Source organism: Quercus lobata, chromosome 12 (assembly GCF_001633185.2).
Source record: "Quercus lobata isolate SW786 chromosome 12, ValleyOak3.0 Primary Assembly, whole genome shotgun sequence".
Lineage (NCBI taxonomy): Eukaryota > Viridiplantae > Streptophyta > Magnoliopsida > Fagales > Fagaceae > Quercus > Quercus lobata.
The window spans coordinates 36,442,153-36,460,263 of NC_044915.1; the positions used below are offsets into that span (position 1 = coordinate 36,442,153).

An 18,111-nucleotide genomic window follows, 5' to 3' on the forward strand; every position below is an offset into this window, starting at 1 on the left:
TAAATTAATTACCCAAAAACACAAAAGAAGCCAATAGAAATGGTGACATTTGGACCTTGATTTGGTAGAAGTGGTATATATCCCTCATTATTGTCGGTTGCTTGCTAATTTAGATAACTGGCCTCCCATTTAGGCTAATTAAGAATTATAATGCAATGATTTAGGAGACCCCAACTGTAATTCAAGCAGAAAATAAAATTTGATTGGGTCCAATTTTTCTGAACCAAAGTGGTTGCATATTTATATATGAATAAAAAAGCCATTATTTCATTCCACTCCAATTGATTAAACAAACATATATATGTTGACCCCTAACCAAGTAAGAGAGTCACCAGATATATAAGGGGTGGAATCGCATCCGTGTGTTATGATTGTTGACCACAATCATAGATACCTTCTCCATTGCACTGTCTATATATGATTTTATGTAGAAATTAATTCACGTGAATATTGACACGTCAAGCAAGGGCCTGATCAGACATGTTTAAATCACAAGCAGTCTTGAATTCCTCATATTTTATTCAATGAAGATCTTCACAAGCTTTGTTATCACGCAAGTCTCTCCTATGTTAAATTAATCACATTATATAAAAAGAGTTAGAATCATATAGCATACACAAATTGGCGACTACATATACATTACATATATACGTGCATACAACTTTCACACGAGACCATACATAACTATCCTTGCGGGCCTTGTATAGCATACAATGGGTCTCGAATAATGTGAGGATTAGGTAAATCTAAGCATGGACCAAACATAAACTATCCTCTCAGAAAAAGCACAAAAGTTTGATTAGATAATATAAGCTAACCAAAGGATGGGACTCGGAACAATACTTTGTCATAGTCATCGAACTTTCAGGCAACACATCAAGGTATAATATTGAGCTAGCAGCATGGTCATTACTAATGACTCATTAGCACCCATTCATATATCAATTACTCTAAGAACACAAAAGCTTTTACAACTGTTTTCACAATTAATCCTACGATTTGATGTAATTGATATATAATAAAAATGGTATTAATGGTGGACGTCAAATAAAAATAATGTTACTTTTATAGGAAATATACACAAATTTCCAGATTTGTGAGATGTAAGAACAGATAGAAATATAACACAAACACAAGGCAATTACACGACACGAGAAATTACGCAGTTTAGCAATTTGCGTAAGTATATGGAATTGCATTGATTTCACTATTTTTAGAGAAAAATACATAATGCAGCAATACAATTTTCAATTCCTCTCTAAAAAAAAAAAAAAACATAACAAACCTTAATATGAAACAATGATATTTATATCTCACTCAGCAAATTCACAATGGGCTGAAAATAGGCCAATTCGGCTTGGGCCAATCCATGGACTAAGGGTCCGTTTGGATACAGCTGAAAACTGAAAACTGAAAAACACTGTAGCAAAATAATTTTTAAATGTGTGAATAGTACCGTGGGACTCATTTTTAATGAAAAAGTTGCTGAAAAGTGAAATTTGTGGGTTCGTGAACAATGCACGGTGTGCATTGATTGGCTAAAAATTGTTTGACAAGTCAAACTTTGCGGCTACTGCTCATGAACAGTGCATGAACAGTAGCCGTAACAGTAAAATTTGTCCCAAAACGCGTGAAAAAAAAAAAACGCAAACGCAAATGCTTTCAGCCAAATCCAAACGTACTCTAAGTCTTAGAAAATCTCTCATTAAAATCATAACACTTTTATATCAAATCAAGTCATAATCTGAATCAAACACAAACTAAGCTCCACATAGCCAATCAACTTCAACCACAATAATTTATATTGAAATGTAAAAAAAAAAAAAAAAAAAAGTATAAACTATATTGTGACCATAAGATTATTTTTGGATATTTCATACCAAGTAGGAAAATTTTCTCCTTTTCGTTTTTAGGTTAAAACTCTTGAAATTTTTCTTCAATGAGCTTCATATCTACGTTGGAATCTTGAAAAAAGGATGTGAAAGATTGGAGCAATGTGGGCAGGCTTGGGATTCAAGGCTGAAAGAGTGGAAAGTGGTGTGGAAAGTGAGGCACATGAAATTGTGTGGGCAACGCTTTGGACTCAAGGCTGCAGGAGGAAGAAAAGTGATACGTATTACGTATAGGGTGCGGAAAGGGTCGCACGTGCATTTTACGTAAAGGAAAACAAGTGGTCACGTGATCTAAACTCGAAACTCTAAAGCCCTTGAAAGCCTGCCCAAGCTTAAGTTTTAAGGTTTGGTGATCGGTTTAGTAGTTTTTGGTTCTCATTGGGATCAACTTTAACAAGACATTCTTAGCTCCATCACTTCCTCAAATGTAATTCCCTTAAAGTTCGCAATAGTATGCCATAATAAAATCAAACATCACAAACAAAACTTATAGAAACAGACGCAATCTTATGCGAAACATACAGAGAGAATTTGCTAATATCTTCAATCAATGATTGTAACGTTCACATGCAACATGGGTTGCAAATTAAGTCTTATCTCATTGGGAACTTCGTTATTGTATGTATAGAGCTTCACCATATGTAGCACTCCTCTAATTAATGTTTAAGGCTCAAACCGGTACATAAAGCCATGAAAAAAATTTTATGGCGCAGCATCAGCATGCATGATCAAGTTTAGTACAATATGCATATTACCTCTACAGTCTTTATTATTTCTTCCAACTCAAAAAGAAAAAGTTCTGCAAGACTTCCGCATTATGGAGAGGATTTTTTAGGGCAATATTTGTTGCACACTTCAATAGTCACGATTTCAATTGTTTTTTAGATCATGTATAGAACAATTTATGTGTAATAAATGTTGGGGATTTCACTAAATCAACGAGTAATAATGAAAGACCAAAATGAACACATCAAGTAAATAGAAATTAGTGATTGAGTTGGAGGTACAATTGAATGTTATATTTAGACAATATTTGTACTCATACACAAGTTGCTAAAGGCCTTCTACAAACTTGTCCCCAGGATACAACCAAGTTATTGGGTTCTACATATAGCAATTTTGGAGAATACCCACAGAATTTCTTGTATTTCAACTTTCAAGTGAACATAAATCTCTATTTATACCTATAGAGTTATAGTTCATCAAAATGCACGTATGAAGAGTTAAAATGTTTCATAAAACCATTCACAATGCTTGAAACTTTTTCACATGTTCAAAACAGTTATCAGAAAATTCTGTAGAAATTTAGTTTTCACGAGTCACGATCAATCGAGAGGAATCGAGTATCAATCGAAGGCTCTTTTCGATCGATCGAACGAGAATCGAACATCGATCGAATCAAGCCAAGACTCTAGGATATTATTCCTCATTACTTTGATTGATTGAGCAAAAGTTTCGACCGATCGAACATACTGAATTTTGAATTTCACTTAGAAAATTCCTTAACTTGAATTTTCACTTTATTCATTTTATAAATGAATATTCTCCTATCTTATATCATTATTACAACTGTAAGGACCTGGTTTGAATTCCTAGCCCAAAAAGTATATGGACCTAGGCCCAGAAAGCTCAAAATAATAAATTTGTAGAAAATGGGTTGGAAAACAGAACTTTAATGAATTAAGCGGCAAGTAAGCAGATCTTGATGACAAGAGAAGGAAGATAACAAATTTATACTAAGGAAAAATATCCTCAGCAACGTCCGAGGAGACTAGTTCCTATAAATTGCTCTTGAAATTCTATTACAAGTTTGATTCCTAATTGCTATAGTGTTTCCCTCCTTTTTTCCAATCCCCTTTTCATGGAGGGTTTCTCACGTTATATAGTCTCCTTTGAACAATCTTGGTCCTACAGTTGTTGGTCATCTAAGCTACTACTTGAGTGTTTGTCCCATCGGACACCCTCTCTAGCCCTCTGTGAGTTGGGAAGGCTAAGATAGCACTATTCACTTCATGAAGGGTTTCTCACGTTATATAATCTCCTTTGAACGATCTTGGTCCTACACTTGTTGGTCATCTAAGTTACTACTTGAGTGTTTATCCCATCGGACACCCTCTCTGGTCCTCTGTGAGTTGGGAAGGCCAAGACAGCACTATTCAGGGGTCTTCTCCAAATAAATGCGGCCAGAAAGTTAGCTGCAGAGCATTCAATACGGTGACAGCAACTTTTCCTTAGATATTTCTGAGCTCTTAGCCTTCTGGTACACTTGAGATACACACCCCTATCACTGGAGCTTCCTAGAAGGTTACCTTGAACCTTAGGATACACATTTGACCCATGCTTAGCCTATCTGAGGAGACATTCCTCCTCAGACCACCCTCCCATTCGTATCTTGCTCGTTAGATTCTAAGCTTGACCCATCCAACCCCATTCATTTGTTCTCGGATTACTATGCTCTCAGCCAAGGCCCAAGGCCCAATATACCATTTGGGCCCTTAACCCTACAACAACCTATCCTTGTATATACCTATATATACAACAATAAACACAACATTTTTCTTACTTATTGATTTATGAAATTTCATTAACACAATACGAAAGACAGAACTGATTAACAGAAAGATTATACGTGGATGGTTGATCTTGGCAAAATAAAATATGGATAGAATTTAAAATGTTCAAATCATCCCAAATAAAGAAAATACCAAATATACATTATAATTCTCTCAGTTAGTCAGAATTCAAGGCCTTTCCTTGCCAGCCAAATATCCAAGTGTTTAATGTTCTTGGTCTTTCCTCATAAATAAAAATAAAATAAAAACATAGTCAGATCCTACAATAGAGGATAATTTATTACTCATGTGGCATACACCAGGGTGTCCATGCCTAAATTAGTCATACATAATGTATAATTTCGGAATATCTCAAATTTATGTGAGTGTATTGCTACTGTTTTATTTTCAAATGATTATTACCAATCTCTCACCTCTAATTATTGAATTATCAATACATATTTATAGGGTTGGGTTCAAGTTACCCATTGTATAACTTTAAATAATATTACATTATTCAATATTTTTTAATTTGATGCAAATTTTGACAAATCTGACGTTGGATTTCATTATCTTTGTATATTTTTCACACTTACAAAATTTTAAGTTGATCAAAGATCAATAGTCATATCATCAATCAATTATTTAAATTTAAGTTTTTGTAGTTTAAAATAATGTATAAAAGATAAGCTTATGGATCGAATGATAAATAATATCCAGATGGCATAAATGTTAAAAATATATAGAACATGTAATCCAACAATGAGAATTTCAAAATATGATTTTTAATAACAAATTATTGAAATCATAAATAAATAAATAAATATATATATATATATACACGCGCGCGCTCTCGTGATTTGATTGGCCTTACAACCATGCTTTTCAGCTTTTGGTTTTGTTTGCTGATGAAGGAGAGTGATATGATGTGGTAAGAAAGAGATAGTCCTATAAGATTTAATTTTTATTAATAATACTAGTATTATTCCCATGTGATGCACAGTTTGATGAATTTCCATATGTAAGCTAATTTTTTTTTTAATAATTAAAACAAATTTTTAAATAAATAATAATAAGGTATAAAATAAGTAAATAATTTTAATAAAAAAATTGCTTTAAACTCTAATTTTTTAGAGTTTGAACTTTATCAGTGTTTATCTATTTTTATATTTGAAAATTCTCTTTGTGTTTTGTGTTAATTTCTTAATACGAGATATGAAATGAGTTTGATCATTTCTATTTGGATTATATTTAATCTATAATCTAGCCATCAAAAACAATATTTGGGTTATATTGAATCTATAATCTAGCCACCACAAACAATAATAAACAAAATAGTTCCTCAATACAACTTTTTTCCTAATAATAGTCTAATTTTTTTATATTAAAAAAAAATCAACACACTCACAAATTAAATATAATAACCAAAACCCAAAATCAAACCATACACAAAAGAGTTCAAAAATTGAGAATGATGGTGTCTAAAAAATAGCCAACTCCTTATTCGTCCATGGATGTCGTCCATAGAAAAGGTAAGTCGTCCTTAGTTCACAAGGCATAGACTACCCGCCTGTCGTCCGTGGAAACCTCTGGACGGCATCTACTAACTGACGTACCATTTCTCATCCAACAGCACTTAGGACGAGACCAAGGCAGTTTTGACATGAAAAGATAACCGCTGTAGCGGTTATCAAGTTGTACGCTTCGGACTCCGTGAAATAGGGGGAAGTTATCCAACGGATAACCGTTTCCTAAACTTATAAAAGGGGATGAATCTCCGACAAGAAAAGGCTAAGTATTTCTTTTTTCCAGACACTATATTTCTTTAGGAGAAGAATTGCTAACTTCATCATCAGAGGGATTTTGACCGGCCAACCCCGGTCTCCTCTGATCTCTTATTTCTTATCTTTCAGGCCCTCAACACCATCGTGATCCGTGCTGTTCAACTAACTGAATCCTTGATCGCTATCAGTTGGTGCCATCTGTGGGAAGATTGTTTTACAATTTTCTTCTCTTTGACAAAAAGTTGATGGTACGGACCAGATTGAGGGCTACCACCCCAGGCCGTTAGGGAAGTAAAGATGCTTCAAGCAACCCTCACCGCGACCGCCAATCTGCACCGGCCACGCAGACTTCATCTGTCCAACACGTGCAATCCATGGCAGCCACAATGGCGGAGTTGACTCGCCAGAACCAAGAGTTAAGAATGGAAATTAATCTAAGGAGGCAGACGCGTGAAGAACGTGAAGGTGGAGGACAAACGCAAAGTCATGATGACAGAGAGAACACTGAGATTGGAAGTCAGTTAAGAGGTACCACTTCACGAGCGGTGCCACATTTGAAGGAAGAGATGGACCAGATGAAAAGAGTCATGGAGGAAATGAAAGAGAATATGAGAAGGACAAATCCTATAGAAGACCTGGTTCACCGAACTAATTCCCCCTTTATGGCTTCCATCAACGGTCACCCTCTACCGTTAAAGTTTAAGCTGCCTTCTCTGGATTCGTACGATGGAACATGTGACCCGTTTGATCACATTGCTACCTTTAAGACCACCATGCATCTTCAAGGGGTTCCCGACGAAATAATGTGCAGAGCCTTCCCTACTACCCTCAAGAGCCCAGCACGGGTTTGGTTCAGCAAAATACTCCCGAATTCGGTGAGTTCTTTTGAAGAGTTGAGCAAGTTGTTTGTTAATAACTTCATAGGAGGACAAAGACACAAGCGTTCCTCGTCTAGTTTATTGACCATAGAGCAGGGAGAGAACGAGGGTCTACGGTCGTTCATTACCCGCTTCAACAGAGAAGCCCTGAGTGTGGATGAGGTAGATGATAAGCTCTTATTGGTGGCTTTCCATAATGGAGTGAATTCAGATTTGTTTATACATAAGCTCTATGAAAAAGAGCCACAGTCCATGGCTGAACTTGTACATTCGGCCCAAAATTTTATGAATGCAGAAGACGCAATCATTGCTAAGAAGAGGAAGAGGTCTAAGAGGGTAGACGCAAATCCTAGTCGCCATTCGGAGCAAGGCCCTCGTCCAAAGAAGGGACAAATGGAAGAAAGGAAAGACCGAGACACTAAGAAGCCGGGCTTTACAGCACGGAACCAGCAGTATACCCCTTTGAACATCCCACTTGAGCAAGTCCTTATGCAGATCAAGGATGATCCTTCCTTAAAGTGGCCGGAGAAAATGAGGGGAGATCCCAATAAGCGCAATAGGAACAAGTATTGTTGCTTCCATAGGGATCATGGCCACGATACAGACGAGTGTTTCGATTTAAAGCAGTAAATCGAAAATCTCATAAGGCAAGGGAAGCTGAGGAATTTCCTTGGACGAGAAAACAGGGACGAGAAAATGAAAGGGAAGATGGAAGAATCGTCACGACCACCGCTCGGAGAAATAAGAGTAATTATAGGAGGAAATTCGACAGGCCAGTCATCCAAGTCCAAGAAAGCATACTTGAAGGTAGTGCAGAGCATCCAGCTTTCTAGACGATCTCCGAGAGCAAGGTACACGGACGAACCAGCGATCACCTTCACGGACGAAGATGCTGAGAGAATTCATCACCCCCACGATGATGCTCTCGTCATCACCTTAATGATTGCTGATTACGCAACTAGAAGAGTGTTGGTGGACAACGGAAGCTCGGCGGACATTCTGTATTATCCTGCTTTTCAGCAAATAAGGTTAGGACGAGACCAGCTTCGTCCAGTAAACTCCCCCCTAGTAGGTTTTGGTGGAATGAAGGTACAACCCGTGGGGACTATTTCCTTATCAGTGGTAGTAGGGGCATACCCACAACAAATCACCAAGAATGTGATCTTCCTTGTGGTAGACTATCCGTCCTCCTATAATGCCATAATCGGAAGACCAACTTTGAATAGTTGGAAGGCTATTACCTCTACTTATCACCTATCAGTCAAGTTTTCAATAGAACACGGAGTAGGGCAGGTACAAGGGGACCAACTGGCAGCAAGAGAATGTTACTTGGTCATGCTGGCCATGGATGAACAAGTCCAAACCATGAATATTGAAGAAAGGAGAATGGTAGCAGAGCCTACCAAAGCATTGGAAGATATTTCACTGGATGAAGATAACCCTGAGAAGTGTACCAGGGTTGGAGCAGATCTAGAAGAGGAGATTAAGAAGGACCTTGTCCAGTTTTTGAAGAAAAATATTGATGTGTTTGCGTGGAGCCATGAGGACATGTCGGGTATAGATCCTAGTGTCATCACCCACCGCCTGAATGTATGCCCTTCCTCCAAGCCAGTGCGGCAAAAGAAGAGGGTGTTTGCCTCTGAGAGGGACGGCGCTATAAAAGACGAGGTTCAAAAGTTGATGGTGGCGAGGTTTATTAGGGAAGTGTATTACCCGGATTGGTTGGCCAATGTAGTAATGGTCAAGAAGGCGAACGGCAAGTGGAGAATGTGCGTAGATTTCACTAACTTGAACAAGGCTTGCCCCAAAGATAGTTATCCGTTGCCGCGCATTGACCAGCTGGTAGACTCAACTGCAGGCCATAAGTTGCTTAGTTTCATGGATGCTTTTTCTGGATATAATCAGATAAGGATGGACGAGGCAGACCAAAAGAAAATATCATTCGTCACCAGCCAGGACTTATTCTGTTATAAGGTGATGCCATTTGGCTTAAAGAACGCAGGGGCAACATATCAGAGATTGGTCAACCACATGTTCCGTCCACAAATTGGGCGGAATGTGGAAGTTTACGTAGATGACATGCTAGTGAAGAGTCAGGATGAAGGAAGGCATCTAGACGACTTGCAGGAGACATTTGACACACTGAGACAATATCACATGAAGCTGAACCCTAGCAAATGTGCTTTCGGAGTATCATCAGGGAAATTCCTTGGCTTTATGGTCTCCCACAGGGGAATTGAAGCAAATCCTGATAAAATTCAAGTAATTCTGGACATGAAGCCCCCACAGAATACCAAAGAAATCCAGTCCCTTACTGGACGAGTTGCTGCACTCAACAGGCTTGTCTCTAAAGCCACTGACAAGTGTTTACCATTTTTCAAGGTTCTTAGAAAAGCATTCGAATGGACCGATGAATGTCAGAAAGCTTTCGACGATCTGAAGACATACCTTACCATGGCACCATTGCTGAGTCCGTCCGTAGTAGGAGAGGAGTTATATTTATATCTTGCAGTAACCCCACATGCCGTGAGCTCAGCACTGATAAGAGAAGAAGATAAAGTGCAAAGACCCGTGTACTATACGAGTAAGGCATTGAGGGGAGCGGAAGGACGGTACCCACAAATGGAGAAGTTAGCCTTCGCATTGATCACCACTTCCAGGAACCTGAGGCATTATTTCCAGGCCCATATCATCAATGTCATGACAGATCATCCGCTCAAGAAGGCGATGAATAGACTGGAAGCTGCAGGACGATTGACTCAGTGAGCCGTCGAGTTCAGTGAATTTGACATCAGATATCAACCAAGGAATGCTATAAAAGCTCAAGCATTAGCGGATTTCATTGCGGAATTTACCCCAAGTCATGATGAAACAGAAGGCAGTGAGAGGTGGGTCGTCCATGTGGATGGATCATCTACAAAACATGTAGGTGGAATTGGTGTGGTTTTACAATCCCCAGAAGGAGACAAATTGAGACATAAGGTTCTTCTACAGTACCAAGCAACTAATAATGAAGTCGAGTATGAAGCCCTTCTCAAAGGGCTAGAATTGGCTACTATACTCGTCCTGGGGGATTCTCAATTGGTCATGGGGCAAGTAAATGGAATGTATGAGGCAAAGGAGGAACGGATGAGGAAATACCTTAGCAAGCTGATGCGCCTTATGAAAAGATTTGAAAAAGCTAAATTTATTCAAATCCCAAGGGAGAAAAACGTGGAAGCTAATACTATAGCAAAAGAAGCCTCAGCAAATGAATCTGTAGACGAGTCTGGTGAAATTCAGTACATGCCAAGCATAGATGTTCCAGAAGTACAACAGGTGGAGAATAGAGGAAATTGGATGACCCCGATTATATCATACTTGAAAGACGGACAACTACCAGAAGAGAAAGACGAAGCAAGGAAGTTGAGGGTGAGATCGGCTAGATACGTACTTATGAACGAAGTGCTATACAAGAGGGGCTTTTCTCAACCTTACCTTAGGTGCTTGGCTCCGGACGAAGCAAACTATGTATTGAGGGAAGTTCATGAAGGAGTGTGTGGCAATCACTCAAGAGCTAGGTCCCTTGTCCACAAGGTCGTCCGTGCAGGGTATTACTGGCCAAACATGCAAGCTGATGCTAAAGCATACGTCAAGGTCTGCGACCAGTGTCAACGGTTTAGTAACGTCCCCAGACAACCGTCAGAGTACCTCACCCCGATGATGGCACCGTGGCCCTTTGCACAATGGGGACTAGACATTTTGGGTCCCTTTCCTCAGGGCATAAGGCAGATGAAATTTCTAGTTGTGGGCATCGATTACTTCACAAAATGGGTGGAAATTGAACCGTTGGCAACAATCACACAACAAAATGTTAAGCATTTCGTATGGAAGAACATTGTGTGCAGATTCGGAGTGTCCAAGGTATTGGTATTTGATAACGGACGACAGTTTGACAACGCACTCTTTAGGGACTTCTGCGCACACTTTGGAATACAGAATCACTATTCCTCACCCGCTCATCCTCAAGCAAATGGCCAAGCTGAAGTGGCAAACCGATCCTTGTTGAAAATCATCAAGACCCGGCTTGAGGGGGCAAAGGGGGTATGGCCAGATGAGTTGCTTGGTGTTCTACGAGCCTACAGGACGACGGTGAGAACCCCTACGGGGGAAACTCCTTTCAAGCTAGCTTATGGAAGCGAAGCAGTCATACCTGCAGAGGTACATATGGCCAATCACAGGGTGATGATGTATCAAGATAAGGACAATGAGGAGCAACTCCGTCTGAACCTTGATCTAGTAGACGAGGTAAGGGCAGATGTAGAATACAGGACAGTAAAGTACAAGAACCTCATGGCTAGGCAATATGATGCAATAGTGAAACCAAGACGTTTCAACATAGGAGATCTCGTCCTGAGAAAGGTTTCTTTGGCAACCAAGAACCCAGCACATGGGAAATTGGGCCCGAATTGGGAAGGACCCTATAGAGTTATCAACTGTAAAAGGCAAGGATCCTACTACTTGGAGGCCCTGGACGGGAGGAAACTGGAGCACCCTTGGAACGTGGAGCACTTGAGGAAGTACTATCAGTAAAAGTTAGCCTAGACGGAAGTATGGCCATGGACGAGGCTGGACCTTGTCTGCAGACTTATGATTCTACTTATATTTAATGTTGTTTGTGTTTGGAACTGCTATTTTACTATTTATGTTGTGGTGTTTATGGACGAAATTATGGAGCTTGTACTTAATAAAAAAGAAAGGCATAAATATATGTATATGCCTTATCTGTAAACAATATTTATGTTATGTACAAAGTATTGTGTAAATTCCTAGTCTCCATGCTATTTTCATTCGAACTAACCCACCACAAGGCTGAAAAGCCCAAGACGAGGAAACTCTCTGGACGCGGGGATATAACTTCAACAAACAAGGGAAATGTATGCACGCCCAAATGTAGACGAGAAAATTTTCCTTGAAATGGCACATCCACAAAACATCCGTCCCTGAAATAGACGGGATGGAAAATAGTACGTCCACACACAGACGAACAATACTACGTCCAAAAAGCTCACCTGAAATAACGGATGAGATTTACACGTCCACACATGGACGGATACATGCAAAGACAATGTTCTGGTTTATTAACCAAGAACGTTCTAGAGTAATTAAGCTTATGGACGAATGTAAAGTCTTGCATTAGAGAAATAATCAAAAAAGAGGCGAAGTCTCAAGACAGGTGATGTTGATACTTGGGATTTCACCAAGACGAGTAGAAAGTTCCAAGCACTTCATAAGATATCACCCTCATGGACGAGTAGAAATTTTAAAACAAAAGCATAACTTTCGTCCTTGATATAACAAAAAAGAAAACACAATTGTTTAAAGGGTGGACGACCAACGTCCAAACACCCTCAAGTTACATGATAACTCATCCTGAAACTAAGGATGAGATAAATAGAAAGTTACATCAAGTCTTAAAAATAACAAAAAAAGAGCATCAAGCTGGTGGGGCGTCTATGTTCTGCTCGTCCTGGAGTGGCTGAGTTGTAGCATCATCCTCCACATTAACATCTTCTAAGCTCGTCTGGAGGAGGGAGCTGGTAGGAGCACCACTAAGATTGAGCTTGATAGAGCTGAAATCAATGTTGGGGAAGTTCTCTACAGCGTCTATCCTGAAGTCCTCAAACCCAGCTGCATAGTTGGTATTTAGCAGATCAGTGAACTGCTTGGACGCCTTGAACTCTGCAACTACGTCTTCCTTCGCCTTCTTGAGAAGATCACTCAGCTCGTCGTTCTTCTTTTGCAAGTGATCAAGACGAGCGTCCTTCTCCACCATATCATTCTTTAGCTCTACAATCTGATTTTGCAGCTCCTTTGCCCCTTCATTGGCCTTAGCAGCTGCCTCAGCCCACCGCTTGCTATCGTCCTTCACCTCCTTGATTCTCTTCTCTAACAGGACCCTCGTCTTGTCCAGATCAGTTGCTTGCCTGGACGCAGCGATGAACTTGGACATGGCCTAAATTGTGGTTTAGTTAGGAAGCTTAAAAAAGAGAGACGAGACACAAAATAAAATAAAAATAAAAATACATACCTTGAAAAGATCATGAACCCCAGAATGCTCGAAGTCCTTCAGAGACATGTTATAACAGGCAGACACGTTTGCATCAGTCACAGCCATCCTAAATCTTTCCCAAGCCAAATCCTCGTTCCCAATGAGGTATTGAGGTGCTTGGGGAGAAGGCTGAGACGTGGACGGCGCCTTGACTGTGGACGGGACTTGCATGAGTGAATCTTCGGGCTCAGAGTCAAGGATCTGGACGTTTTCAGGCTCATGAACGAATGTCCTTGGGCTTGTACAACTTATGCTTGACCTTTTTCTCCCTGCGCCTGCTGGGAAGATTCCCCAGGTCAACTCCCAGTGACAAGTTTTTTCTTTTCTCACCTACGGACGAGTGAGACTGAGGTGGTGCGTCCTGCCCAGCAACAGCAGCCTCGTCCAAAACTTCTTTACCCTTGTTTTCCTTCATTGTAGCTATTCCTGAAAAGAAAGGTGAAAAAAAAAAAAAAAAAAAAAAAAAAAAAAAAAAAAAGGAAGAAAGGGAAACAATTATACGGACTTATGTCTACGAATGGTGAGCTCGTGTGCAAGGGCTTCACTGGACAGGTTGGGACCCAAACCCCAAGTGGCAAGACGTTGGAGGCTTACCAAAGAATGGAAAGCCCTATCAGTGAATAGACGAACCTTTTGAATTCTTTCAATATGAAACCTGCCTAAGTGAGGTCGTCCAGCACCTGCAAAAAAAAAAATTTATTATTATTATATAGCCGTCTACAAAGGTAATTACAACACAGTAAAATGACAAACACAAACATACCTTCAGGACAAAGGTTCCCTAACTCTCCTGTGTAGGGAGGAAATGGGTCTTGAGAGACCTTGAGCGGGCGTCCAGCCCAGAAACCTGAGACAAAGAAGAACTCCGTCTTCCAGTTCCTATCCGAGGAAACTATGGACTTAATCAATCTATAATCCTTCCCTCTGGCTATGAATTGATAAAAGCTAAGGGACTGATTGATCTCAGAAGGCTTGTAACAGTAGAGGAACTCGTCCACAGTCAGAGGACGGTTCCCCTCAAATACCTCCCTCCACATAACTTGCATGGAGACGATTAACCTTCACGCATTGGGGATAAGCTGACAAACACCTATACCTAACCTAGTGAGTAATTCTCTGGCAAAAGCATTTAAAGGTAACCTAAATCCACCGAAAAGATAGGCTTCGTAAATACCTACCCCAAAACGTGGTTGACAACACCACTCCCCACAAACTGCTAACCTAGGGTTGAGGTCGTCTGGGATTTGGTACCATTTTTTAAGCAAATCTAATCTCCTATCATCCGTCTTGGATTCCATTCCTATGGCACAACTATACACTACCTCAACCTCGTCCTGAACTGTGGACGAGGGGGCACTTGTACCTGCTTGGGATCCAGACTCACTCCTCGTCTTGAGTCCTTGGAAAACCTCTAAAGGTACCCCAGGGACGCCGGACACATACTTGTCCGTGGTGTTTCCTCCACTACTAGTACTGTTATTACTACTATCACTAAAGCCACTAAAACTACTTGGGTCATGATACTCGTCTATGGCTTTGCCCAAACTATTACTAGACGAGGAAAGAATGATCTCAGACATTTTAGGAAAACTTAAAATCTGAGAACGAGGAGTAAAGAAATACCTGAAATCTAGATGAGGAAATTAAGGACGAGACGATACTTCTAGACGAGGCGCTAAAACGAGGATGCTCAGGGAAGGAAATCTCAGAAATGTGAAGGGCACTGGAGGAATTCTACTATTTATAGGCTGTAAACTTTGGGATGCTAAACGACACAGCCAACCAAAGTGTGACACGTGGCATAGTCCTCGAAAAAATAACCAGACGCATCAGTTTATCAGTTAGATGTTGACACGTGGCATAAAGTACACATTTTGTAAATTGCCTAAATTATCCTTAAGACGACCCATGGACAAGGGGGCAACTGATGGTGTCTAAAAAATAGCCAACTCCTTATTCGTCCATGGATGTCGTCCATAGAAAAGGTAAGTCGTCCTTAGTTCACAAGGCATAGACTACCCGCCTGTCGTCCGTGGAAACCTTTGGATGGCGTCTACTGACTGACGTACCATTTCTTGTCCAACAGCACTTAGGACGAGACCAAGGCAGTTTTGACATGAAAAGATAACCGCTGTAGTGGTTATCAAGTTGTACGCTCCGGACTCCGTGAAATAGGGGGAAGTTATCCAACGGATAACCGTTTCCTAAACCTATAAAAGGGGATGAATCTCCGACAAGAAAAGGCTAATATTTCTTTAGGAGAAGAATTGCTAACTTCATCATCGGAGGGATTTTGACCGGCCAACCTCGGTCTCCTCTGATCTCTTATTTCTTATCTTTCAGGCCCTCAACACCATCGTGATCCGTGCTGTTCAACTAACTGAATCCTTGATCGCTATCAGAGAATATAACAAAAAAAATTAAAAACTTACTTAAGAGAATCAATAATTTAAATGGGTGTCCATTGTTAGGGTGTATTTTTGATAATTTAATTATATGGATGGCTTTATCGGTTAAGAGAGATTATCTCAAAAAACAATGACTTTATATATATATATATATATATATATGAAATTTTTGATAATAGACCATTAATTGGAGTAGAATTTAAATTTCTAAAACTTAAATGTTAAAGTTTTATCTAAATTAAATTATTGTTAAATATTATCTGTAGAGTCACGTTTTTCAACTCAAGCCCAAGATGCATAGGACCTTAGACCAATGAGCCCGATACAATGAATTTGTAGAGAGTGGGCCAAAGAGCTAGGCTTTAGTGCATGGACAATGGTTATCACGGTGTTCTTCATGATCAAACTGAGATGGACTGAGTTTACTGGAGAGGATTGGTCCTCGACACGGTTCGGGGAGCTTTTCCTGGTGTCTCTAGTATGTTAGGGGGGTCTCAGCCCCGCCTTCTGTCTCCTTCCCCTCCCTTTTTATAGTCGTTCTCCTTTTTTTGAATGGGGTTCCTTGGGTAAGTACTTGTCCCATCAGCCATTCCCTCCAGTTGTTGGGAGTGGTTGTAAAGGAGAAAGGCATGGCTATACCAGGCACAAGGCACTGAATGTAGTCGTGGCAGCTTTTCCCTCTAACATTTCCATTTTCTCTGCTGTCCTTTTCTACTTTAGTACTTTTCCTGTTCCGTAGAATGATTTGGAGTGTCACTACCAATGGCAGGTTGTCTCCTTTATCCTCGGCCACATCCATGCCGAGGAGGATTTTCACATGGCCGAGGAGGGGTTTTTCCTCCCTATGGCCGAGGAGGGGTTTTTCCTTAGGCTGGGCCCTTGGCCCAACGTAGGCACTGACATGGGCCTACTAGTCTTTTCCCCCCACAATAGCCCCTCAAAATCCTGCTGTCCGGCTCCTCGAACAGAGATGAGGGTTTTGGTGTCATCGGGCCTCTGTCACGGCTTGCCAAGTCTTCTCCTCCATTAATGCCAGAGTCTCTTCGCTTTCCTGAGGCGCGTTCCTAGCTGTGAGACATTCTTTTAGTCTATCCAAACCGCGTTCCTATCGTTTCGGTACACGAGGCGCGCTTTAATTATGGTCTTTTCATGAGGTGACATAAATCCAACGGCTGAAAACTACTTTGGAATTTGAGCGAGATTTATCTCGTTTGTAATTCCTTCTTGGAGATTTGGGGCAAATTGATTGCCTCCAGATTTACCCCCAATATAAGACGCATGGTAGGAGATCATCCCCCTTTATTCGTAGACCCTTGAGTTTTTCAGGTTTCTAACTCCCCAAACGTTCCCAAAGTCCCTACTATGAGAGTGACTGAGATTTAGGGAGTGAAATGGTCATGGCTAGGGTGAGGGTGAAGGAGCCAAACCCCCTTTAGAAGCTTTGGGTGTCTCCAAGATTCAGTATGGCCCAATTAGGGTAAGGGAGGCAAAGGTTAAAGATATTTCTCCCCCTTGACTGGACAAGAAAGAAGTCTCTCTTCCTTAAGCCAAAATTTCCAAATCGCCCTTCAGACGCTGGATTGGGGAAGGGAGACTTCCTCGGCGGTTCATTCAACCCACTTTTACCTTGTATAACGGCAGAACGGACCCTGTTGAGCATGTTAGCCATTTTAATCAAAAGATGGCTGTGCATTCCAAGAATGAAGCTTTGATGTGCAAGGTTTTCCCATCCAGTCTAGGGCCTGTGGCGATGAGGTGGTTTGATGGTTTGAAGGCAGGTTCCATTGATTCCTTTAAGGAACTCACCCAAATGTTTGGTTCTCGTTTTATTATGTGTAGTAGAGCTCCTCGTCCTTTGGCTTCCTTGCTATCTCTGTCCATGAGAGAAGGAGAAACTCTGAAAACGTACTCTGACAGATATTGGGAGATGTTCAATGAGATAGATGGTGATTTTGAAGACATAGCCATCAGTACTTTCAAGCTCGGCCTGCCTGCCGAGCATGGCCTAAGGAAGTCTTTGACGGGGAAACCTGTTACTAGTATACGCCAACTCATAGATCGGATTGACAAGTATAAGAGGGTTAAGAAAGATCAGCAGCAAGTTAAGGGGAAGGACAAGGTTATCCCTCAGGAGATGAGGGATTTCAGGTCGAATTGCTACAATAATAACAGACCCCGGAGAGATTTTACCGAACAATCTGGGCCTGTAGCCCCTCAAGTGGTAAACACCGTGTTTCGAGAATTGGTGCATCAAGTTTTAGAGAAGATCAAGAACGAGCCGTATTTCAAATGGCTGAACAAGATGAGTGGAGATCCTTTGAGGCGCAACCAAAGCCTCCATTGCCAATACCACCAAGACAGGGGACATACCATCGAGGATTGTTAAACATTGTGGAACCATCTGGAGCAACTGGTTAAGGAGGGGAGGTTGCAACAATTTCTGTACCAATCCAACGGTCAGGGGCTTAGGAGAATGCTTCTTCAAGGCCCCCATTGGGTACAATCA

The 18,111-nt window shown here is 40.7% G+C and overlaps 3 protein-coding genes across 3 annotated transcripts; all 3 read left to right on the top strand.

Moving 5' to 3' along the window:
• The first annotated feature begins 6,614 nt into the window (after positions 1-6,614).
• LOC115970596 lies at positions 6,615-7,736 on the top strand. Its single transcript, XM_031090203.1, has one exon. The coding sequence runs from the start codon at positions 6,615-6,617 to the stop codon at positions 7,734-7,736; it is 1,122 nt and encodes a 373-aa protein (XP_030946063.1).
• Positions 7,737-7,802: 66 nt separating this feature from the next.
• On the top strand, positions 7,803-11,755 carry LOC115970597. Its single transcript, XM_031090204.1, has 5 exons — positions 7,803-8,837; positions 9,012-9,868; positions 9,968-10,517; positions 11,166-11,507; positions 11,591-11,755. The coding sequence occupies exons 1-5, from the start codon at positions 7,803-7,805 to the stop codon at positions 11,753-11,755; spliced, it is 2,949 nt and encodes a 982-aa protein (XP_030946064.1).
• A 5,531-nt stretch (positions 11,756-17,286) lies between these two features.
• Positions 17,287-17,991, top strand: LOC115970598. The gene has a single exon (XM_031090205.1). The coding sequence runs from the start codon at positions 17,287-17,289 to the stop codon at positions 17,989-17,991; it is 705 nt and encodes a 234-aa protein (XP_030946065.1).
• The last annotated feature ends 120 nt before the right edge of the window (positions 17,992-18,111 follow it).

What these genes read in the sequence shown, in the direction of transcription:
- LOC115970597 (XM_031090204.1), top strand. Translation starts at nt 7,803, where the DNA reads ATGAAAGGGAAGATGGAAGAATCGTCACGACCACCGCTCGGAGAAATA. An exon ending in GCTGCAGGACGATTGACTCA is followed by an intron (nt 9,869 to 9,967) that starts GTGAGCCGTCGA and finishes ATTTACCCCAAG; the next exon opens with TCATGATGAAACAGAAGGCA. An exon ending in GAGATCTCGTCCTGAGAAAG is followed by an intron (nt 11,508 to 11,590) that starts GTTTCTTTGGCA and finishes CAACTGTAAAAG; the next exon opens with GCAAGGATCCTACTACTTGG.
- LOC115970596 (XM_031090203.1), top strand. Translation starts at nt 6,615, where the DNA reads ATGGCGGAGTTGACTCGCCAGAACCAAGAGTTAAGAATGGAAATTAAT.
- LOC115970598 (XM_031090205.1), top strand. Translation starts at nt 17,287, where the DNA reads ATGGCTGTGCATTCCAAGAATGAAGCTTTGATGTGCAAGGTTTTCCCA.